The sequence below is a fragment of the Hoplias malabaricus genome, chromosome 2 (genome assembly GCF_029633855.1).
Source record: "Hoplias malabaricus isolate fHopMal1 chromosome 2, fHopMal1.hap1, whole genome shotgun sequence".
NCBI classification, from domain to species: Eukaryota; Metazoa; Chordata; class Actinopteri; order Characiformes; family Erythrinidae; genus Hoplias; species Hoplias malabaricus.
In genome coordinates this window covers 39,567,746-39,593,343 of record NC_089801.1, presented here as the reverse complement: position 1 = coordinate 39,593,343, position 25,598 = coordinate 39,567,746, and the positions used below count along the sequence as shown (strand labels likewise).

The window sequence follows — 25,598 nt, the reverse complement described above, 5'->3', positions numbered from 1 at the left end:
AAAAAGCAAACAAAACCATAACCAGCTGTAAAACTAAACAGTAGTTTGTGACCCCACCTCCTCCTCAGCAGATACACAACAGCACTCACAGCATCCGTCTCTGAGAGAGAACATCCAGGTCCACCCTCGCTCCAGATCTGACCACAACATCTTAGCTCAGCACTGTGGGTCTGAAAGGACAGGGAGCTGAACAGAAGGGAGATGTGTTAGGAGAATGACAGAAAAGAGAGGTAATAGAGTGGAAGAGATGGCACTGAGGGATGGAGAGAGCCAATGAGAGAGGGGAAATAGGACAAGAACCAGAAGGAAAGGAACCTTATACGTTTTGCACAGTGTTACCTGTCAGTTGCCCAAACACACACACACACACACACACCCATATTTATACACCCTCACACTAACTCACTTTTCAGGGCACCGTGCAGCATGATTTAAAGAAACATACTGTTTACGATTCACTGTGTGTGTGTGTGTGTGTGTGTGTGTGTGTGTGTGTGCATGTGTATGTGTGTATATGTATGTGTCTGACAGAGATGACAGTGGGCAGAAATATAAGCGCTCTCTCCCTCTCTCTCTCTCTCTCTCTCTCATCCTATGTTCCCTCTCATTCCCTCGCTCTGCTGTTTTACTCTACTCTCTCTTATTTCTCATTCTCCTCCCACCTCTCATTCACTTTGTCTTCCCACTCTCCCTCCCTGTTGCCCTTACCTCTCTCTCTCTCTCTCTCTCTCTCTCTCTCTCTCTCTCTCTCTCTCTCTATCTCTCAGTTTAGTCTGATACACTCTCACATCATGTTTGCTCTCCTCCTGTCCTTTGTCTGCTCGCTCTCTCTTTCCTTCGCTTCTCCAGCAGGTACGATATCTCAATTAATATCTCCCTCTCTCTCTCTCTCTCTCTCTCTCTCTCTCTCTCTCTCTCTCTCTCTCTCTCTCTCTCGCTGCTGCATTTTCTTATTCATCTGTACTTGGTTGGAATGTTATGTTCTCTCTCTCTCTCTCTGTATACTCCACTGCCTTTTTTGGGTGATTGTGGGTAGATGAACAAGTGAATATGAGTAGAGACATGGCTGAAAGGATGAAAATCACTAAATGACTGATTGAATAAGTAAATAAAGATAGAAAATGAGTGACTATGACGGGACAGATGAGTGAACATAGGCAGGTGAATGAGTGAATATGGAGTGATATGTGAATGTGTGAATACTGACAGACCAATGAAATACTTAAACATGAGTCATGTGTTATTATGTATAAATACGAATAAATGACTGAATTAGTGAATTAGACAGAAGAGCGAATGAATGGAATGCAGAATGAATGAATGGGTTAATGTATATGAACAAATGATTGCGTTAATGAATTAATATTTAGGGTGAATTAGTACAGCACCACTAATGTCCCAACAATGGTATGAAGACATCTGGGTCTTGCCAGTAATACCTGGACAGTAAAGTGTGGACAGTAACAGTGTACAGACAGCAGCGGTTTTTGGACAGAAAGGTGTTGACAGGAAATGTCTTCTTAAAGATAAAAAAGGTCTGTGACATTTTTTCTCTGACTGTTGAATAATACTGTGTTCTGAATTATTAATGAAGGCAGGAGGAAGATGAACAGTGTCATGATTTGTCCCTCCTCCTCCATGTCTTGGTCCTGTTTCCTCATCTTGGTTTTTCTGGGGGTTTAACTCATTTCCTCATGTTCATGCCTCCCAACCACACCCCTTCCTCTCATGTGACTCACCCTGGTGTTCCTGTCCTAGCCCCGCCCCCTTTCCCTCAGGTGTTCTCATTTTGTCCCTTGTATATAAGGCTTGTCCCTAGTGTTTGTCTGCCTTTTTTTGTTTGTTTTGGTGTTCCTGTCTGTCTCTTCATGTTCTAGGTTCCTGTTGTAGTCTCTTGGTGTGCCTTTGTTTTGTATTTGTCCTTGAGTTAGTCCTTCAGTCTTTGTTACTTATTATTTGTAGTTAAGTCTCTTCAGGTATTCCTTGGTCTCTGTTTAGTGTTAGTCCCTTGGTTTTGTATGAACATAATGTTTATGTTCTCGGTTAACTTATGTCTTCCGTCTGTATGCTTTTTAGACTCTTCCTGTCTTTTCTCAATTTCTTGTTTAGTCATTGTCCTGTTGTCTTTCTTTTGGTTAATTGCTTATTGTGATGTTTTTGTTTCATCACGTTATTCTTTTGGTTAATAAATTGTCATCCTTGCATTTACATTAGACTCCTCACTTCCTTGCAGTGCATCACCTGACACACACTTATTATTATTATTATTATTATTATTATGTGTAGTAGTAGCAGTATTAACATTAACAATATTTAATTGATTTTCTTGACACTTTCTTGAAACTAAAAGAAACTTCATTTTTATATATATATATATATAAGATATTTTAACAATCTTTTTGTTGAATGTTTTCACCCTGTGGCTGTAAAGTGTTAGAACTCCACTGGAGGGCACCAGTAAGACCGTTCAAAATCATTGGGATCCTGTTTGGGATGTCAGTGAAGGGGTCAATCGCCCCCCCCCCCCCCCCCCCCCCAAACACACACTGTGTTCTGACCTGGTTCTATTAGAGCAGTGTTAACTCTTTCAGCAGTGTGTACTGCAGTACCTCTTCTGTGGAATTGCACCAAATGCACTCGCCTTTACTCCCTCCACCATCTGTGAGACTTGGACCCAGGACCCTGTCTCCGCTCACTGCTTGTCCTTCCACAATCCACTTTGGCTCCGTAATATCCATTGCACACTAGGAACACCTCACAGAAATCCAGAGTTCTGGAGATTCAGCAAAACATTATAACCATCAATGTGGCCCACAGATCCTTACACGGACCATTTCTTCTGTTCCAACATCAACTTCAAGAACTGACCGTTCACTCACTGCTTGATATACATCCCCACACTTGACAGGGGGCACTGTAACCAGATCATCAGGGTTACTCACTTAATCTGGCTTTAATCTTGTGGCTGATTGGTCAGTGTTAGACTTTGAAGGTCAGAGACTGCTTTGATTGCTTTGATGTGAGACTGCAGTCAGTCTGAATCCTGTATAAGTTTTGTGATGAATACCTGGCAACCCTCGTCTCCAGCTTTGTAAGGTAGTGTTTCTAAAAAAGTAGCCACTTTCTAAACTTTACATCTAAGGGTTTTAAAACTTTTGCTTCTAAGATTTTTTTTATTGAATGCAGAACAGGAAGTGACCCCATATAGACATCACCCTGTGCAGGAAGTGACCTCATAATAGAAATGAAACATTTAAAGAAGTAACAATTTTTAATTACATCTTGCAGGAAGTGACCTCATAACAAAAATCACACTTTGCAGGAAGTGACCTCGTAAGTGATCTCAAGCTCAAGGTGGAGCATGCAGGACGTGGGCTCAAAAATTGATATTTTACAGGAAGGTACCTCATCAAATATCTACTGCTATGTAGGATGTGATTTCAGACAGGAAGTGATGCGGCGTGGGGGCGGGAGGTCACCTGAGTGGTGGCAGGTGAAACAATCAAAACAGCTTCCATCAGTCATGTGACCTACCGGCATCACGTACTCTGACCTCCATAAAATCACCATGGCAACGAGAACAGGGCTTGTCTCAGGGGAGAACAGAAACAGGGTTCTACAGTTTAGTGGCTCAGGCTAATGTTCCACTTTAGACTGGTCCAGGCTGATCCAGTTCAGTCCAGATTAGTACATTTATGTCCAGACCAGTCCAGTGCTGTTAGGTTCAGTTCAGTCCAATACATTTCACTTCAGTTCAGGCTAGTCCAGTCCAATAAATTCCAGATTAGTCCAGACCAGTTCAGATCAGTGCCATGTATTTATGTTCAGTATATTGCATGTAAATTATGTGCTTTTAATCCTCTACTTGTGTGTGTGTGTGTGTGTGTGTGTGTGAAGACTCTCTGGCTGTAGGTGTGTGCCCTCTGGGTCATTTTCCTTGTGGAAATCTCTCAGTGTGTTTACCCCAACTCAAGCACTGTAACGGTCTCCAGGACTGTCCCAATGGAGCCGATGAGGAGAACTGTGGTGAGGAAACTCTGTAACACATTTATTACACATTAAGTTCTAATGCATTAAATATATCAATGATATACATTCAAGAAAGACTTATACATAACATAACAGGTATATATTTTACCCAGTACATCTTATTCTTCACATCTGTGTGTGTGTGTGTGTGTGTGTGTATTAGTGGATAACAGTGGATGGCCTCATCTTTTTGATGCCTTCATGAAGACCAGAGTCCAGGAGCCAGAGGAATGTAGTGAGTCTTTCTCTCTCTCCTTCACCCAGTTAAACAGGACAAACTGTGCGGTAGTGATTCAGTGACGCCCCATTGTTGTGCTGATGATTGTAAACATGCAGAGTGTGAGGGTCAATACTGTAATTAACAGCAGCGGCTACACTTTATTAATAATGTACATTAATCACACAGTAATTAACATCCAGTATTAAACTCAGTAATCCTCCACCACCCCCGCCCCCGCCCCCGGTCACTGTGTGCGTGTGTTTCAGTGCTGGATGTGTATCCTGAGGTGTGTTTTTGTTCGGGATGGAAGGTGAACTGTAACCGAAAAAACCTTCAGCAGATTCCAGCTGTGTCCTCCAATGTCACAGCACTGTGAGTACACCACCACAGACCAGTACAGACCCCACAGACCACCGCAACCCAGTACAGACTACCACAGGCTATTACAGAACAACACAGACCACTGCAAGACCGCTTGCACAGACCACTGCCTTTTTTTTGTATTTTCTATTTTCAAAAATTTCTCTTTTCCTATTCCTCTATTCTTCCTTCTCTTTCTTTCTCTCAGAGAGTTGAACAGTAATGGCGTGTTTTTCCTTCCTGCTGATCTGTTCATACATTACAGACGACTGGAGAGACTGTGAGTCATTCATCCCCATCCACTCAAGCGTTCAAATTTACATTTTTCTTTTGCTTCATCTTTCCTTTTTGTTTTTTTTTCTAATTTGTCTTTTTATCATCTTTCTTTCTCTCTCTCTCTCTGAAGGCATCTGGAGAATAACAGAATAGAACAGGTCTCAAAGAGAGCCTTCGCTGGATTAGTCTCGCTAAGAAAACTGTGAGAACTCACACAAATTTTGGCATAAACACTTACTTGATGTGTGTGTGATACTGAAGCTCAGGTGACTATTTATCACACTGTTTCTCTCTCTTTCAACTGTTTCCCTCTCACTGCAGGTTTTTGAGTCAGAACCGAATCTCGTCTCTGAAGGCTGGACTCTTCTCTGACCTCAGCAGTCTGGAGTGGCTGTGAGTAACACACACTTTACTCTAGACGTAGTGGAACAAACCCTTTAGTTTGGCTTGGATTCACTCATTAGAACAGCTTTCTCAATACATTACAGAAACAGAGAGAGAGAGGGAGATGATGGGGAGAGAGAGAGAGAGGATTGTTGAGAGAGAGAGTGGGGGAAAAAGAGAAAGAGAGAGCTATAGAGAAAGTGAGACAGAACAAGTGAGGATGGAGAGAGAGTGAGAGAGAGAGAGAGGGAAAAGATAAAAAGAGTGTTTGGGATAATGTTGAAGCTGATTCGACTTTGGAGTCAAGAGCTAACCTCTCTATCTCTCTCTCTCTCACACACACACACTTCCATGAAGTAAATTTGCGGAAAATAACATCATCGCTCTCTCTCTCTCTCTCTCTCTCTCTCTCTCTCTCTCTCTCTCTGTGTTTGTGTAGGATTCTGGATGAGAACAGAATCACATCTATCCGTCAGAAGGCATTTGAGGGTCTGAAATCCTTATTTTTTCTGTGAGTGCTTCATCCTTTACCAAACAACAACAAACACATCAAAAACAAACAAACAAATAGCAAATACATCAAACACAACAACAAACATCAAACTCAAGATAGACAACAACATCAAACACAACAAAACCACAAAAAAACACAACAATGGCAGCAATAAATACATCAAGAAGAACAATGAACACAACAAAGACAACAGTAACCATATCAAACACAACAAAAACTACAATCAAACACAACTCCGAACAAATCATAACACTAGACACATCAAAGACAACAAAGAAAACAACACATATTAAACAAAACTAAAACAACACACATCAAACACAGCATCACACACAATTAAAATACCAACACCCACTACAAACACATAAACAAATACAGCAAAATAAATAACACAAAAACAATCACAGCATCAGCACAACAACAAACACAGCTTATACACATTATGTTCACTCCCACTGTTAACTGAGGATATGTTTTTGTTTAACATTTAACATTCTTTTAATATTTGTGTGTGTGTGTTTAGGTCTCTGCTGAATAATTCTGTGGAACAGTTACCAAAGATATCACTCTGCCATGAGATGCCCCGACTTAACTGGCTGTGAGTGAGAACATCTGCAATATCAATATCATAACAACAAAAATATTCCAATGTCGCAAATCAACCCTGTTTATGTGTTTCCAGAGAGTTGGAAGGTAACCGGATCTCTTCGTTGTGGTCGTCCACTTTTAAAAACTGCTCTTCTCTCACAGTGCTGTAAGTAATACGCTTTGGATAAAAGCGTCTGCTAAATCAAATAAAGTAAAGTAATACAAACACACACACACACACACACACACACACACACACACAAACACACATAGTCATTATCTCTCTAACTCTAATGATAACGAGTCCAAACAGGGAGCACTGCTTCATTACACTCCACAGGACAGAGAATCTAAACTCGACGAGTTCTTGATATGCAATTCCCATTTGACATTAAATGATTCTTGACTCAAATCTGACTCGTTCATAAATTACTTTGAACTTAATTGACTAACTCTAAAAGACTCTCAACTCAAATATTATTCTCTCGTAAATTACTATTGACTCAATTTGGCTTATATATAAATGACTCTCAAATCTGAATCATTAAGACATGACTTATGACTCAATTCAGACTTTTTTGTAAATGACTCTCGACTCAAATCTGACTCACTCATAAGTGACTCATGATTCGATCCTGACTCTCTACCAAAATATGAGACTCAACCTCAATAACTTGTGACTTGAACCTGACTCGACTTCAGAGTCATGACTGTTCTCAGACTTGCGACCTGACTCAAACTCACCTCTAAAATGACTCCGACCCAGACCTTAAATGATTCAAGACTCAGGATTTGACTCTGATTCACTCTGGACCACTGGCTGGAACTGGAGAACTGAACCCAGATTTACTCTGGGTCTTAGAGTGCCTCAGAGGGTTTAAATAGGAAGCAGCAGCCACACGGAGAGGAGAGTGTAAAGATGAGAGTGAAGATGAGACAGAAATGTGTGCGTCTGTATGTGTGTGTGCCATTGGCTCCTCATGCCTGATCTTCAGGGTGAAATGAGATGGAAATTGAGATGAATCTGAGCTGAATTATTTAAGCCTGAGCTTTAACTCCCAGAAGATTAAAGTGGACAAAATAAATAAATCACTTCCTGTGGTACATATTCATCACAGATCGACATCTGTCTCACTCACAGTCATAAATAACACTTTACTTAAGCCGCAGGTGTGTGTATGTGTGAAACTAGAAAGCTAGTTTCAAGTATATATGTGTGTCTCTGAAATGTTTATGTGAGAGTGTGCTTGGGGATGTTTTAAGTGCGTGTGCGAGAGAGAGAGAGAGAGAGAGAGAGAGAGAGAGAGAGAGAGAGAGAGAGAGAGAGAGAGAGAGTGTAAATTAACTTACATCTTGTTTTGGTGGTGAAATGTCAAGGCACTAGAATTTTCAAGTATGTTTATTTGGGAAAGCTGTGGTCAGTTCTGTGTGTGTCTTTATATATATATATATATATATATATATATATATATATATATATATATATATATATATATATATATATATATATGTATGTATGTATGTATGTATGTGTGTGTGTGTGTGTGTGTGTGTGTTTCCTGAAAGTTCCCTCAGGCTGTTCCACACACTGTCAGCCTCACAGCTTCACACACACCTCAAAGAGAAATACACTGTTAGCCTAGCTAATAATGCTAATGAAGATTAATAGCTGCAAGTGCATCCCAACCACACATACACAAGTGCACACAGGGCCGGACCGGGCCCCTTTGTGTATTTATCTTTGTACAGTAGCAATAATTTGAAATGAAAATAATTTTTAATGAAAATTCCATTTTCTGAAGGAATTTGCTACTCCGCTGCTACAAAATCTTGATTAATGGTGTGTATTGGGCTCTACAAAATACAAAAGTTGACACTGCAACCACTGCATTAAAGCCTTACAATGACAATATTATTTCCATATCTCTTTTTACCGGCAGCAACTGGGGTCTGTTTTCAAGAGGTTTATTAATTTTGCACACTTGGCAGCATTTTCTTCTTCCGGTGCCTTTTTTTTTTTGGTTCAACCTGGCCTCTTCCTGCCCTCCACCACCACCAACTGACGCTTCGTGTTACATTATCTTATTTAATTAAGCTGTATGCCATATTTTAAGGAAATATTGGATAATGTTTGATGTATAATTGTTTACTTAAAGCGCAAATAATTTATAAATGTATAATAATCTGTGTTTAAAGAGTAACTACATTCTGCTGTGCCCCTTTCAGACATGCACTCCGGAGAATTTCTAGACAAACTAGAAACATCCGTAAATGTCCCGGAACGTTCGTTCACACATGCAGTTTCTGCCTCAGGCGCGCTCTTGCAGCGGGAGATGAAACACGTGATTTTGGCGTGGCGCACAGCGCTTGTACAGCACGCGCAGGAGAATCTCCGGAACATTTCCCGTGCAGTTCTCGCATGCGCTGACTCGAAGTTTACCAAGGGTGCCCAGATGTCCTCTTTTACCCGGACATGTCCTCTCTTTTAGACTTAAAAAATGTCCGGGCGGAATTTCACAAACGTCCGGGATTTTGTTTTTCTAGAGTTTACATAGAATTCCGAGAAGCATTTCGTTCACAAACTAGTCCCGCCCTCCCCTACTCCGATTGGTTCGCTTGAGTGAGAAAGGGGCGTGGTGAAATAGCATAAAATCTTCTGATTGGACGGTCTGACAGTAGAGCTACCGTTATTGGTCGATAACCTTCTCTGTAAACATTTAATTGGTCAGTCTGCACGTCAGTTATCCCCCCCGAGACATGTCCTCTTTTTCACCATCTCATATCTGGTCACCCTAACTTTACCGGAACATTTACTAGGGCTCGATGAGGATAAAGTCCGGGTAAGGTCCGGGACGAATGTTGTGGGCGGTCGCGTTCACTAATTTACAGATTTACACTGTTGACTGATTTACAGAATTTGTGCCCTCCACAAACATGTTATTTTATTAGTGAAAATATGTTTGAATGCTAAACAGAGCTAGTGCATTTTATTAAAAAAAAAACTTTATTACATTTCAGCTTATTATTATTAAGAAAAAAACCGTTTCTACTGTGCAATTCCTCTTATGTTTCGGAACCCCCGCATTGTGCCCCTGGTGCATCTCCTGGACGTGACTTTATTTCAGTCAGAGGTAGAGTCACTGATCTCCGTGTAATTATTTTATGATGGAAACAGATGGTGTCTAAGAGCCCAGGGTTGCCAGGTATTTCAGACAGAATTCGCAATGAATCTGTAAACCCAGCCACTTTAAAGCCTCTTTATTAGAAACATCTCCTACTGTGTGTGTTCACCACCATGGATGGGTTAAATGCAGAGAATGTTCCCTCAAAGGCATTAATAAAGTAACACTTAACATCTTCTTCATCTGGAGTCTATATGAAAATATATGCTAAATAGCCTGTTTAAACGTGATTAAGTGGGAGCTGTTCATTGGGTGTACACACACACACACACAGCTGGCCTGGCCCCTGGGAGCAGCTGGGCATTAGGTGCCTTGTCCAAGGGTCCTTCAGCTATGGATTAATTTCCTGCTGCTCCTGGGGATGGAACCAACAACCCTCTGACCCACTGGTCTCAAGCTTACTTCTCTAACCTTTAGAGCACTGTTCCCTCCAGACGCTTGAAGGGGATATTTTCACTGTTTGTGTTTATGTGTGCCTGTGTTTGTGGTGCAGAGCTTTAAGGAGGAATCGCATCAGCACCATCGAAGATGGAACCTTCTCCAGCATGAACCGCCTCATTGACCTGTAAGTATCTCTCTCTCTCTCTCTCTCTCTCTCTCTCTCTCTATATATATATATATATATATATTATATATATATATATATATATATATATATATATATAACGAGAAACAAATGAAAGAATCACTACACACAGCAGACCTCTGTATCACACAATTTACTACTATAGTACTTCCCTTCCAATAACACATTAGAGAGGGAGAGAGAGAGAAACAAAAACAGAACAATAAAGCTCTGATCTCTGATGTGTGAGATTTGATCGATCTGCTGGGAGGAAAAACCTGCGACTTGTTTATTATTTGTTTTTGAAGATCTATATGCTTGGATACCACTTTAAAATAAGACTACACCTATAAAGAAATTATAGATGGTTTAAAAACTGTTCATTACATAGTTATTAATTACATTGTAAACACTTTAAAAGTCATTTGTGATAAATTTAACACAGAGATAGTAAGGGAAACAGTGACTGTTTTATGTCTAATACTGAAAATGTCAAAACGCTTTGAATATGTCGAGGTATAAGATCTTACCTGAGAATATGAATTTAATCATTTCACATTTTAAGGTAAACACCACATTATCTGTGTTTTAAAAGACATTAGATTGAGATTAATGGTTAAACCTATTCATAAATATGTGCTGGTACTGACATGGTTAATGTCGACTGATGGAGTAGTGCGAGGTCAGTATTTGATAAACTGCAGTCTAACTGTAGATGAATGTGGGTTCACTATTTGGCAAACAACTGGTCACTGTCACCCTTTCAATCTGTGTTATTAATAACTATTAAAGACATTTAAGGTGTTTACAACCTAATTAATAACTATTAATAAACTAGTCGTAAACCATTTAAAAACTGTTATAAGTGTAGTCTTATGGTACCAGTATTTCTAATAAACAGCTTTATGATCTTTACCAGGGATCTATCATTGAATCAGATGATGGATCTGCCCCCATCACTGTTCCAGAACCTTCAGAACCTCAAACAACTGTGAGTATCAGTGATGATAATTCAGAAGGAATTTAAGGCTGTATTAGTAGTATTTTGTGTAGTTTCCCAGTGTGCAGACTTAGTTGGTTCTCTGGGCAGTATCCAGATGTTGTGACAGATTTTTAACTAACTGTGTTTCTTCAGGAACATCTCCAACAACCCCCTGGCGCTGGTGTACGACGATCAGTTCGACAGCTTCCTCAATCTCCAATCTCTGTGAGTGTGTTGACACACACACACACACACACACACCCCTCTGGCCCACTGGTACTGAGCCTCATGTGCAGCTCCTTCAGAACATCCCATTTCCCTTATTTAACCAGAGTGTATGGTGGCGGTTGCTTTTGTGCTTGTAGGAGTATGGAGGAGGTGGAGATTCCCAACATTAGCATCAGAATGTTCCGGTCCCTAAGCAACCTCTCGCACATGTGAGTCACATTCACATCAGCACAACACACCCTGCCATAACATTAATAACAGATTCTGTCTTCAGGAGGTCAGGGGTTCGAACCCTGGTGATGGACAGTGTTGTGTTAGCAGCAGTCCATAAGAGGAGATGGTTCAACCACATTTGTCTTGGAGGAAACGTGTTCACCTCCACCCACCCGACACATGGGGGCACTGATGAGTGTGAAGCGTGAGACAAGCTAATCAGGGAGTAAAATTCTGCGATATTTGGGGTAAATGAGAAAATGAATCTTTTAATTGTTGTTTTTGCCTCTAAAGCATGTTCTAAATTTTGATGACATCACTGTGCTCTAGTGGGCAAGACAAAACAACATTAACCAAAGACATTTTGGTATATTTGGCATATTACCTTTCACACTTGTCGTGGAGAGAACGTCCTCCAAAACTTACGTAACGCAGTTTCTGCAGTGCTGAGCCTGGGGTAGCCACAGAGGCTCAATTCTCAATGACATCACAATGATTTTGAAGCTGGAATTTTAAGATGAAAGTATTACATAGTATTACTTGAGTTGCATCCACAAACAGCTGCATGTTCAGAAAAACCCCGTCTCTGCTTTTGCTGCAGTGCAGAGAATGCTTTAAGAAGGGCAGTGCTGTGTACGATTAGATAAATGAAGATACGGAGACCCATTTGCCAGTAAAGTGGGTCCTTGTTTAAAAATATACACAGCAGGACATTTATGTAATTTATTTTGTTGTAAGATTGTTGTCTGGTGTAGAAGCCAGATTAACTCCTCAGATTTTCTCATGTACACCTGACGTTTTCCAATTGTCTGATTATGCAGGTGCATGGATTTTGGCAGTTATTAGATTCATGAGTATAAACAAACTGATAGTGTTATGTTTATTTGTGTTATGATTTTACTATTTAAAGTAGGTGAGGCAGTTTGTTTACTGCTAGGTTAGCTACTCAGCTAACTAGTCAGCTGTACCTCACTGCTAATTATGCTAATTGTAGTAAAAATATAGCTGCTTATTTTAGGTCTGTCTCAGTGTATTCTGTTTTTTTTATTATGCCACACTGTAGACTTTTGTAATTACCAGATGTACCAGTGTTTACACTCCTGTTTCTACTGTTTGTGTTTAGTGAGTTAGCCAGCTTGCTAATTGTGCTAAAGAAACTCTGTGAGGGAATGTTCATTTATATTATATATGTTTGCTTTTTTACCTGGGGTTTGCATTTGAGATAATCAGCTCAGCTCAGCTTTGTTTCAGCAGAGGTGTGAACTTTCTGTGTCTGTTAGCACTGTGCTGAATTCCAGAATGCTGCTCTGTGTAGATTAAGAAAGTTCTCACGCTGTACACAGAGCAGTTTTGGGTTCTGATGTGTGATAGCAATGTTCCTCTCAGAGGTGGGTTTCCACTGAATCTGCCTTTAGCCCCCCACAACACAACACAAACACAACACAGTTCTGAAAGGTGTGTGATCTCTAGGGAACAGAGAGGCTGAGAATTAGAAACTATTAAATTTTGCATGCAGCAGTTTATCAGTGGGACACACACACAAAATATAAAAATGCTAATAGAAATCAGTAGCAAATCAATTTTTTTGTGTGTGGGTGTGTGTGCGTATGTGTTCTCTCTCTTTCTCTGTCTGTCTGTGTGTGAAGACCTCAGCTAGCAAGAGATTTTTTCAGAGTATATTAAACTGATAAACACTTAAAAATCCACAGATTCTCTCTCTCTCTCTCTCTCTCTCTCTCTCTCTCTCTCTCTCATATGAGAGTCCTGTGTCAATATGTGATTCAATATGACATTAAATCTACAAAGTGCCTCAGTGCAGTTTTATGTCGATCAGTGATGTTGGCTGTGTATGTGTGTGTGTGTGTATGTGTGCAGATATTTTAAGCGGTTTGACTACTGTGGATACTCTCCAAATGTGAGGAGCTGTAAACCCAATACTGACGGAATCTCATCCTTTGAGAATCTCTTGGCGAACATCATCCTTCGGGTCTTTGTTTGGGTCGTGGCCTTCATCATCTGTTTCGGCAACATCTTTGTCATCTTCCTCCGCTCCTGCATCACCTCGGAGAATCAGCACCACACCATGGCCATCAAGTCCCTCTGCTGTGGGTCTACACAACACTGCACCTCACTACACAACAAGACAATACACACCACTACAGGTGTATCTCAGTAAATTAGAATATAATCAAAAAGTTAATTTATTTCAGTAATTTAATTCAAAATGTGAAACTCATATTATATAGATTCATTACAAACAGAGTGATCTATCGCCTCTATGCCACACCGCATCAATGCAGTAATTAACGCAAAAGAAGCCCAACCAAGTATTGAGGGCATATACTGTACATACTTTTCAGTAAGCCAACATTTTTGTATTAAAATAATTTTTAAATAGGTTTTCTGAGATAATGACTTTTGGGTTTTCATTCATAATCATCAACATTAAAAGAAATAAATGCTTGAAATAGATCACTCTGTTTGCAATGTATATTATAAATTAGTTTCACTTTTTGAATTACTGAAATAAATGAACTTTTTGATGATATTCTGATTTATTGAGATGCACCTGTATATTACACTACACACCACTACACAACACTATCCACCACAACACAACACTAACCAGCACCACACCATGGCCATCAAGTCCCTGTGCTGTTGGCCTACACAACACAAGCAGGCAGTACTACACAACACTACACACTACGCTACACAGGCTCCAGGCCTTGTGCAGCTGTTATGGGCACCACTTTGTCATATCTGTTTAAACCCCTGTCTCTGCACGGCGGGTCTCATCCCTTTAAAGGTGCGTGTGGAAATGAGGAGCCTGTCCTTGATGTGCTTAAACTGGGTAACACACTGATCTGAGGATTTAACTGGGTAATACAGTGATCTGAGGCATCTCACACTCGCACAGTGCTATCTCGCTGTTAGTTGTTTCAAGCCGAGGTCAGGGTTCCACAGAGTGGAGCGTAAAGTCACACACAGGTCAGTGGAAATATGCCTGAAAAAGCCAGCCTGGATGAGTGTGTGTGCGCTTGTTTATCTCTCATCTCCGTCTGGCGGACAGATAAAGCTAAAGGGCAGACTCTGAAATCTGCCTGAATGAGGAGGAGCACTGGGTCAGTAACCAGAGGGCTGACCATCCGAATTTAAAGTAGCAAAGAGCCTTAAGGTCATTGCCTTACTCTGGTCTTACCGTTGAGCTAATTTTAAAGGGACATTCTAAAAATTCTTTCTCCAGTGGCTCTTTAGCCCACCAACTTACACACTGTGTAACAAGACCACCCAGTCAGTTTTCCTCTGTGCTGCCTAAGTCAGAATACATGGGATAAACGAGCCATTCTGATTCTGCTCTGCTTCTAAAGTCAAGTGCTGAGATTTTAGAATTGCCCCACCCCTTCTCCTGAGTCTGTTCAGTCATAGCACTGGACCCACGTTTATGTAAGAGCACAAAGATGAGGTTAGATGCAGCAAAACAGACACAATATATGCACAGAAATATGAGCACTGATGTAGTACACTAATTTTATTAAAATAAATTTTACTTTTTGGGACATTAATAATAAAAATCAATACGCCAAAATTCAGAGACCTTGCCTTTTCACATAGCCCAAGATCAGAAATTGAGGTAACCGCATAGAGAAGGATAGTAAACTACATTACAGGGATGGTTTATGACCCAAGTTCTCATAGGGTGAAGAGAGGAATCTTTGGTGATTAGCAGAGACACTCCAAGGATCAGTTTATGCTCTCTGTAAAACTGCTTAATTAAGAATTTCTATAAAACTATAGAATTAAACCTCAATTCCCATTGGTTTTAAACAGTTTGAAGTTACATTTGGGTACAACTGTGTCAAATTAAATCCATTTAGACAATCAAAACGAGTGGTACCATGGAAACTACAGAAAACAGCCAATCAGGAGCAAGAGATGCTCCAATCCTCAATCCATGAGGACCAATCAGGCATTCAATGCGGGATTCCTAAAATCTGGCTTAAAAAACAGTGGTGCAGACTTTGAATAGTCAGTTAGAATCAGTTGAGTCAGTTAGTGTTCAAAGAGAATCCTCAGTTAAGGGAGAGCCCTGGTTCAGAGTTCAGCTCTTCAGAACGGTCTTCAGCTCTCTTCAGAAGCACTCCAGATCTCTATTATGACTCTCTCCTAAAAACAAGCTTAGGCTTTTCAAGCAGGGTCCAGTCCAGAACGTAGAAAGAAAATGTAGAGAGAGAAGAAAAGAGGAGGGGTGGAAGGAAGGAGAACTCACTTCCAGCCCAGACGCTCACCTAAGAGAGCCCAGAAATTCCAACCTGAAGTTTTATTTTTATTTCTAGTAGAGAAATATAGTTAAGAAAAGCTATAGTTTAAATTCAGCAAGGCTCAATGCCACGCTCAGAGCATGAAAGAGACCTCAGACCCTCAAAGAGGTGAGAGGGCTTCAGGATCAGTGACAAAGAAGAAGGTGCTCCACATGCTCCCCCAGAATGGCCCAGGATAGACCTGCATGGACATGTTTCTCACCAGGAGGCACGTCAGCGATGACTGAGAATCCCCACAGAGACCTTCAGAATGGCACCAGCTCTGACAGAGTGGTTGCCGTATTTAAGACTGTGTCTTTTACGAAAGCCAAATTGAAGAAGAGGAACAGCCGCTGCTGCAATGCTACAAGGCCTGTGTCTACAATGCTCCAGAAAGCCCTGCGCTGGAAAAGTCTCCACGGATACGTAAGGTCACATGGTTTCATTTCTTTCATAGCTCAGGAGACTGGTGCTGAATGCTTTGCTGGGATAAACTATAGCCTTTTTTTAGAATTTAGGGTAATTATCATAGTGAAATTGCCTCATATATTAATCTCCCTGCTCCCCCATGTATCGCTGTAATCCATTTCATTATATGAATGTATAATCAATATTTATTATTTGATTTTACATTTAATAAACAATTTGTGTGATAAAAATCAATCCTTAATTATTTGTTTGTGTGCATCTTTCTTGTACAGAATTATTACTTTTAGATGAGATTCAATTTCAGAACCTACAGTGGGTCAATGAGCATACTAATTAATTAATAATAATTATACTATATTATATGTAAAGTCATCCATCATGATGACCTACTAGTCCAAGCTAAAACTGTACAGGTAAATACCCTATATATTACTTAATGGCTCCCAAACATGGAGCTTAACAAAATGAATTAAATAATTAATTATTAATAAAATAACAAATCATTATCATTGACTCGCTACACCGAGTAAAACCAGAGAAAATGAAAACAGAGAAGAGAACTGAGCGAAAACAACTAAAAACAAGAGTTTCTGCTGGTCGTTCCTCAGTGCTTGAACAGTGAGTGGCTCATTATCATTTAAAGGTACACACACTGAAAGCCGGTATTCTGAACAGGGCTCTTAAGACAGGGGAGAACGCTGTTGTGGGGCTTGTGGGGTTTCGGTAACTGTCTGTGTGTGTTGCTGCTCTCTGATAGGTGCAGACTGTCTGATGGGTGTGTACCTGTTCTTCATTGGAGCATTCGATGTGAAGTTTTGCGGCGAGTATAACCGCCATGCCCAGATCTGGATGGAGAGTCTTTCCTGCCAGCTGATTGGCTCCTTGGCCCTGCTGTCCACCGAGGTCTCAGTGCTGATTCTGACCTATATGACGCTGGAGAAATACTTGTGCATCGTCTTCCCATTCCAGCACTTCAGAGCCGGACGCAAGAGGACCCTCTGCTCCCTCGCCTCCATCTGGACCTTAGGCTTTGTCTTGGCCCTAGTCCCGTTCTCTGACAAGCAGACGTTCGGGAACTTCTACGGGCGGAACGGCGTGTGCTTCCCCCTCCACTCGGAGCAGGCAGAAAAACCCGGGGCACGCTGCTACTCCACTGGGATATTCCTGGGTGAGAGAGAGAGCAAAGAGAAAGAATGAAGAGAAGAAAAAGAAAGAGAGATGATAGTACACATAGAGAAAGACAGGATGAGACAGTAGAGAGAGAGCAAAGAGAAAGAGAACAGAAAGACATGGGATAATAGAGAGAGAGACATGGAAAGAGAGAGAGAGAGAGAGAGAGAGAGAGCAAAGAGACAGGGGAGCTGTACATCAACAGGACCCCAGTAATGAGGTTTACAGGCGTATCTATGGTTACAGTATTTATTTCCACCAGATTGTCCTTTTAATGGCTGATATCTGAAAAGGTGGGTGTGCGTAAACACCGCTAAAGATCCCAGCGCCTTGCAAAAGCTTCCAAACATGTTTCCGAATGAGCTACCGAGCATACTCGGAGCCGGATCAAATGTGCTTTTAACGGTTGGGAACACAGCAGAGAGCTGCTCTATAATATAGTCTTTTTTCTGAAGCTTATCCTAGAGTCTGACAGCTTTTCATCATCCACTAAACGAGAACAGAGTCCATCATCAAACAGCGAGCTGCCCATCACCGTTGAGCTTCACCTGGAGCAATCAATACACCTCCACCAGAGAGAGAGAGAGAGAGAGTTAGAAGACAGAGAGATGAGGATTTGTTTTAAAATTAGTTCTATAATCTCATTTACCCATTTTCCTCTGAATAGCCCTCAAATAGTAATTGTACCTACCCTCATAAGCCTTTCTACACCAACAGGCTGTAGTCCTTCTGCATACCCTTTCCCCTTGTTCTTCAATGGTCAGGACCCCCACAGAGCAGGTATGATTTGGATGGAGGGCCATTCTTAGTGCTACAATGACACTGCCATGGTGGTGCTGTTAGTGTGTGCTGTGCTGGTATGACTGGACCCCAGTGCTGCTGGAGTTTGTAAACCCTGTGTCCACTCCAGAGGCGATTGCTCTAAGACTGCAAGGGAAGCTCAGCTTCCCCTAAAATGTCAAATATATACTGTTGTGTACATGTCATTGAATAAATATGCACTACAACGCGATTAACTTTAGTTCAGAATCAGCTTCTTATCACTGGTAAAGACGCGGCTTTCCTCTCAATCATTCACGCAGCTTCACTGTGCTTTAAACTCTTTAAAGAGTTCAATAGTGGAGCAGCGAAGTGCAGCCAAACGAGACGAGTCATTGGATAAATGCTGGGCTTTGTCCCGCCCATCGGACGCTCAGCATCTCTGGGGGTCTATGGGGCAGTGGGCTGGCCTCGGCTGGCCCGGACACTCAGCTTCTGCATGATGACTGGATGATCTGTCTGAGGCTGAATCCCTTTTTGATTCAATTTTCATTCTGTTCTGAGTTGAACCGGACACTTTCTTAATCCTCTTAGCGGCATTTTCTTTGTTAAAAACGACTAGCGACAAATCGAGCTTCTATTTCTGGTGGTTTTTTGTAGCTGCTTGTTATTCGAGACTGACTTCTATCACTCTTTCTGACTTCTAACACAGTTTCTGTCCAGCGGGTGCTGCTGAGCCCCTCCACCGTCACAAAGCACTCACAGGCGGACACACTTCACGTGAGCCAAGGGCGTTTAAGCAGCCTAGCTCTGCTGGCCATTGAGAGGACACTAGTCAAGTCCCTGGAAAAGACGCCTTGTTGGTACGACAGGGTCACAGATCATTTTCTTAAAAAGGAACAGAGGGTAGAATTTACGTATAAATAAACCGACACATTTTATGATGTAGGCCGAAATTGAGCTTCTCCTCCTTGAAAGACCAGCATCCGCCACTGGTCCACTCATTGTACAGTTTGTATTGGTTGTCCTCTGGTCCATCATCAGTGAACACAGGACTCTGCCCACTGTTGTCTGGATGTTTTTGGCTGGTGTCCAGAAGTGACACTGCGGGGTTTAAAAACTCCAGCAGCACTGCTGGGTCTGAAACAATTGTACCAGCACAACATAAAACAACCGCCCTGTGAAGGACTGGCACCCCTTCCAGGGTGTGTTCCTGTCTTGCAGCCAATGATTCTAGGTAGGCTCCGGACCTACTGCGACCCTGAACAGGATATGCGGTTACAGACAATGAATGAATGAATGAACGAACACAAAATAACACACCACCATCATCAGTGACACTGCAGCACTGAGAATGATCCACCATCCAAATCATAACTGTGATGTCCCTTTGGGGGTCCTGACTGGTAAAGAAAAGGGAAAAGGGTATGCTGAGCAACAGATGGACTACAGTGTGTAAATGTAGAACCACAGAGTGACTGAAGTGCACAGAGAAGCTGAAAGAGTGTGTAAGTATTAGTAGAATTACTGTTTTATAACGTGAGGAGAAACCCTTGGAGAAAAAGACTGACTGCATCTTTAAGGAACTGCGAGTGTGATGTGTTTGTTTGTGTTTACTGTGGTCTCTCCTCAGGTCTGAACCTGTTTGCCTTTGTCCTGATTGTGTTCTCCTACTCCAGCATGTTTTACTCCGTCCAGAAAACGGCCAAATCCGCTCGCCATATGGCCCTTGACCACGAGGTGTCCATCGCCAAACGCTTCTTCTTCATCGTTTTCACTGATGCCATGTGCTGGATCCCCATCTTCCTCCTCAAGATTCTCTCGCTGCTCAGGGTGCAGATCGCAGGTGAGTCGCTGTTAAAGGTGCAGTCAGCATTTTTGCACCTATAAAATGGATTGTTCATTATTTATCAAGTGTAGAAATAAGTTTTAAGGAATTTATAGTGTAAAACAGAATTGTAATTAAAAATTCAAACATTCAGTCATTTTATGGGATCCCTTATGGGTTAGTAAAAATCACAATGTAATTTTATTTAAACAAAAAATAACATAAACATGTAGTGTGAAGTGTCACACAGCTCTAGGGTCCTGGAGGCTGTGGTTCAAGACCCGCTCTGGTATCTGTCCGTGAGGAGTTTGGTGTGTTCTCCCCATGTCCATGTGACTTCCTCCCACAGTCCAAAAACACACGTTGGTTGGTGTATTGGCGAATCAAGAAGTGTCAATAGGTGTGAGTGTGTGTAGGGGTGGGCGATATGGCCCTAATATAATATCACGATATTTCATGGTATTTAGGCTATAACAATATTCTTGGTGATATGAAAAAACACTGAAAATTATTTTATTCATTTCAATAACACACTATTGCAACAAAATAAATGTTATTCATTCATTCATTTTCTGTAACCGCTTATCCACTTCAGGGTAGCGGTGGGTCCAGAGCCTACCTGGAATCACTGGGCGCAAGGAGGGGGCGCTAGTCCTTCACAGGGCAACACACACACACATTCACTCACACTTTTGAGTCACCAATCCACCTACCAACGTGTGTTTTTGAACTATGAATTATGAACTAATATTTAGTTTACAAGTCATTAATTTCTGTTCCCTTTGTGTTTGAGGTTTTGTTCCGCTTATGTTAGTCTCAAACGACATGACCATCACTGTAAACAGACTTGCTGGCGTGGACTTAATCCATTGCCTCCAGTAGAGGGTAACTTCCAAAATGAACAGGAGTCTCCAACAGGATCCATATACAGATTCAACACTGAGCATAAACATGCCTTTAGTTTCCTCATCCTCAAAACTATAGAAACTAACTCAGGAGCCTGTTATTTTAATAAAGTTTTAGATTTTAATTCCCAAAATATTGATGTCTGAGATTAACAGAAGGCATGACTTTTAGACTTCACTGTCCTTAAGGAGGATAAAGGGACCTTTATCCATTAAATCCACATCTCTCCTGGTTATTTAATGACCTGCAGTTCTGCATTTGTTCTTCGAGATATAACCTCAAGCAGAGTTTAAAGTCAGGCTTTAATGCTTTAATCCTGATAATCAGAGAGATGGATTATCTGAGCTGGTCTGAAGATAGGACAAAAGCTGCTGACCACAGAAAAACCTCAGGCTCAGCAACTATGCTGTAGTTGACTAAGCCAGTGGAAGAAATTTTGTGCTGTTAATTGATCATTTATTGTAATAAAAGCATGAATCAGTCTGAGGTTAACACACCAAGACACAACACCTTACTTTAAAAACAGCCCTGCTTCTATCAGCAGAACATTCAAAGAAAGAGAAATTTGAAAATCACATTATTCCTACAATTCCCACAATCATTCTGACAGAGTGTAATACACTACAGGAAAAGTAGGGGGCAGTATAATATATAAAAGTGTTATTATCCACAAGTTTGTCCTGACTGTGTGTAATACACTACACAGGAGTACAGGGAGATATAATGTTCATTTGATCATCACAAAGAATCAGTCAGAATCAGTCATTTAAATGAACAGATTAAAAGAATCGATTCACAAAAACAAGTCCAACATTTTTAAAAAGCCTGTTTCTGATCAGCCAATTAAAACTCAATGGATAATATCATGCCACACCCACATCGCTTTCCGCGCAATTAACTGCTGCACTCTGAAAACTCATCAAGAATCAAACTCCAGACTGAGAATCAGAGACTGGATTTTGTCCAGGATTAAATCAAACACATCAAAGTCCCCACAAGAACAACTCAAGCTCATGGGCACAAAGCGGAAATATTTGACTAAAAACAACTCACTCACTCACACACACTCCCCCTCTCTCTCTGCAGGTCAAAGGAAGTGTGTGTCCTGTGGTGCTCACCTGTCAATCAAACTGTAATTGCCTCGAGTGTCCTTCAAGCAATCACAGAGAGAGAGAGACAGAGAGAACAAAGAGAAAGAGAGAGAGCTGTAAAGTGAGGTGTGATAGGATACTATGAGAATAACTGATATACATCACACTTAAAACTTAAAAAACAAGGGTTCTTTGGTAAAGAAAAATGTTGTATATCGATTAAAGGTTTCTTTGCATTGTGGAACCATTCTTCAGTTTGATGGAGAATGTGCTATAGATGGTTCTATAAAGTATCTAGAAAAGGGCTCCATATGGCACAAAAAACACTTCCTCTATAGTTACGATGTCAAGCTTGTAACTACAGAGGAACCGTTTTTGCCACCATATACAACCCCTGGAGAAAATTCTGGAATCAACACTGTTGGAGGATCTTCTGGCATTAAGACACAACAATAATAATGACAATAATAATAAAAAAATGAATTAGCAGATTAAATCTGATGCAGGTGTTTGTTGTCTTGAACTGCAAATTACGTCGTTATTCCGTAATATTTTCCTCAGAATTGAGAAATTCCCTATTTTCTTCCTGACCTCTACATGACCTAAAAAAAGTAACAACTGTGACTGACTACAACTATATATTAATTCATTCATTCATTATCTGTACCCGCTTATCCAGTTCAGGATCACGGTGGGTCCAGAGCCTACCTGGAATCATTGGGCGCAAGGCGGGAATACACCCTGGAGGGGGCGCCAGTCCTTCACAGGGCAACACAGACACACACACACATTCACTTCTGAGTCGCCAATCCACCTACCAACGTGTGTTTTTGGACTGTGGGAGGAAACCGGAGCACCCGGAGGAAACCCACGCGGACACAGGGAGAACACACCAACTCCTCACAGACAGACACCCGGAGGAAACCCACGCGGACACAGGGAGAACACACCACACTCCTCACAGACAGTCACCCGGAGGAAACCCACGCGGACACAGGGAGAACACACCACACTCCTCACAGACAGTCACCCGGAGGAAACCCACGCAGACACAGGGAGAACACACCACACTCCTCACAGACAGTCACCTGGAGGAAACCCACGCGGACACAGGGAGAACACACCACACTCCTCACAGACAGTCACCCCGTCAGAGCGGGAATCGAACCCACAACCTCCAGGTCCCTGGAGCTGTGTGACTGCGACACTACCTGCTGCACCACCATGCCACCCACAACTATATATATAGTTTTTAATTCCAGAAATAGTTGTAGAACACTTTTTTAAAGGGTGCTATATAGAACCCTCTATAGTACATTCTCCATTCATCTGAAGAACCCTTTAATCATGCAGAAGATTCTTCAAGTTCTTCAAGGGTTTCATATAAAAGAATATCTTGTATAACCATTTTTCTTTTTCCATCTTTTACTGTCCTACTCCTTCTGTCTTTTATTGTCTCTTTCTCTCTCTCTCTCTCTCTCTCTCTCTCTCTCTCTCTCTCTAGGTACTACAGTGATGTGGGTGGTGATATTCATTTTGCCGATAAACAGTGCTCTGAATCCGATCCTCTACACCATCACCACCAGCACCTTCCAGGAGAAGATCAAAGTGTGTTTGCTCTTCCGCTGACAGACACATCTCACAAACACACACATACACACACACACACAGTTAATGGTGTCAAGGTACTTGTTATTTACATTACACAGTAAGTGTTTACAATATAATGGCCATCAAACTGAGATAGGTTGGACAAAATAAAGTGGACACTTACTCTGCAAATATAACACCTACACAGAAAGACAGACACACACACACACACACACACACACACACACACAAACAAACAAACACCAATGCAGGGCTCCTTAGTGATTGCATTCAAATAGCCATACAAATATGCATGGATGCACACACACACACACACACAGTCACTCACTTTAAATTCAAAATAGTACAATCTATTCTGTGCTCTGAGACACAGTGGACCCCTGAGGAGGGGAAAAAAACAACAGGACCTGGGCTCTGAAACAGCAGGATTTTCTGGGATTTGCATTAAAATTGGACTAATCAGAGAATAAACACAATCACACACACCAGCATCGTAGCCATAAGCACAATGCCTGAAATCAGAATTCACAGAGTGTTTGTGTCAGAGAAATTTTTAACTTGAAAATGTAACCATTAAAGAAGGCTGTAACACTATATCATTCCCATATAAGGAGTTCCTGGTGTGAGCTAGATGCCCATATAAGGAGCAAAGATAAAATAATCCTTTATTAGTCCCACAGTGGGGAAATTCACAAGATGCTGGTGTGAGTGGGATTTCTGTATGAAAGAGAATATTTGTACCTAACACCTGTATGGTTATTCTTCTATCGGCATCTTGCTCAGACCTCCTTATATGAGCGGGATATCTAGCGAAGGATGGTGTCTGATCCTGATCAGTTCCACAGATGACACACAGAGTGAAAGTGACATCACTAATTTATGAGTTTTGATCTTCTCACTCTGTTCTTTTTTTGTCAGATGTGAATATGCAAAATTAATGTATAAAATGTACATGAACCGAATCATTAAAATATAATTTTATTAAAGCCTGAGTGATTTTTGATGGGATCCTGTGAAGAACAAGCTGAACTCAGTGTAAAATTTTCTCTGAGGACGAGTGAAAGGACAGACCCATAACTGGAGCAGCAGCACCCCAGTCCTGGGCTGTTTTTATATGAAGTTGTAATTAATGAAAGTGAACTGTGTTCTGTGAGTGTTCACAATGTAAGAGGGTTTTAAAGTGGTCCTCAGTGCTGATGAAACCTTCTTGTTGACCCACCTTTACCTTCTGAAGAATGCTTTCCGTAGAGTGTGGTCAGAAGCTGGTATAAAAGGAGCAGTTCTAATTCTGCTCCTCTTCTCATATCAAGTGCTGAGACTTTAGAATTGCACCATCCCCTCCTCTGAGTCTGTCCAGTCACAGCACAGCTGGACCCACGCTTTTATATGTGCGCAAAGATTACCTGGTTAAATGCAGGTAAACAGACAAAACAAGCAGGAAAATAGGAGCACTGAGTGAAAACAGATAAACTGGCTAAAACCAGAGCTTCTGTTCCTCGATCCTCACTGCTGTGTGCTCAGGTCAGGATCATTTAAAGGAAGAGGTACTGAAAGGGCCCATTCTGAACATGGCTGTTAAGATAAGGGGAGAACGCTACCGTGGGGCTTTTCAGATGTTCCACTGTGGAGAAGAGGAAGTATGAGAACTTTAAAGGGTCTCAGAAACAAAATACAGCAATTATAAGGATGTGTGAGTACAATCCTTAAAGAAGGAAGGATTAGTTAGGGTTAGGATTAGGGTCAGATACTGGATGGTGTCCTTGTGGGTAATGAGCTTCTCTCCAAGTTACTTGGACCTTTCTTAGCTATTCTCCCAGGATTTGAAGAGTCAGGAATGAGGCTAGTGATTCTGCAGTGATTATCATCATCTGATATTAGCCATTTCAGCTCATTTATGAGATGCTGAACACCATTAGACTGGAAGATGGAGTAGAGATGGTGTTAAATGAACGTTACGCAAGC

The 25,598-nt window shown here is 41.3% G+C and overlaps 1 protein-coding gene across 1 annotated transcript; it reads left to right on the top strand.

The window, feature by feature from the left end:
* Positions 1-791: 791 nt before the first annotated feature.
* On the top strand, positions 792-23,815 carry rxfp2l (relaxin family peptide receptor 2, like). Its single transcript, XM_066659750.1, has 18 exons — positions 792-852; positions 3,898-4,026; positions 4,193-4,264; positions 4,516-4,621; positions 4,818-4,889; positions 5,016-5,087; positions 5,207-5,278; positions 5,709-5,780; positions 6,307-6,381; positions 6,466-6,537; positions 10,047-10,118; positions 11,038-11,109; positions 11,254-11,325; positions 11,466-11,537; positions 13,417-13,646; positions 17,029-17,439; positions 19,834-20,046; positions 23,530-23,815. The coding sequence occupies exons 1-18, from the start codon at positions 792-794 to the stop codon at positions 23,652-23,654; spliced, it is 2,070 nt and encodes a 689-aa protein (XP_066515847.1). The 3' UTR covers positions 23,655-23,815.
* Positions 23,816-25,598: the final 1,783 nt, after the last annotated feature.

Coding starts and splice junctions, on each gene's coding strand:
- rxfp2l (XM_066659750.1), top strand. CDS start 792: ATGTTTGCTCTCCTCCTGTCCTTTGTCTGCTCGCTCTCTCTTTCCTTC. Junction 5,781..6,306: donor CTGAAATCCTTATTTTTTCT/GTGAGTGCTTCA, acceptor GTGTGTGTTTAG/GTCTCTGCTGAATAATTCTG. Junction 10,119..11,037: donor ATGAACCGCCTCATTGACCT/GTAAGTATCTCT, acceptor GATCTTTACCAG/GGATCTATCATTGAATCAGA.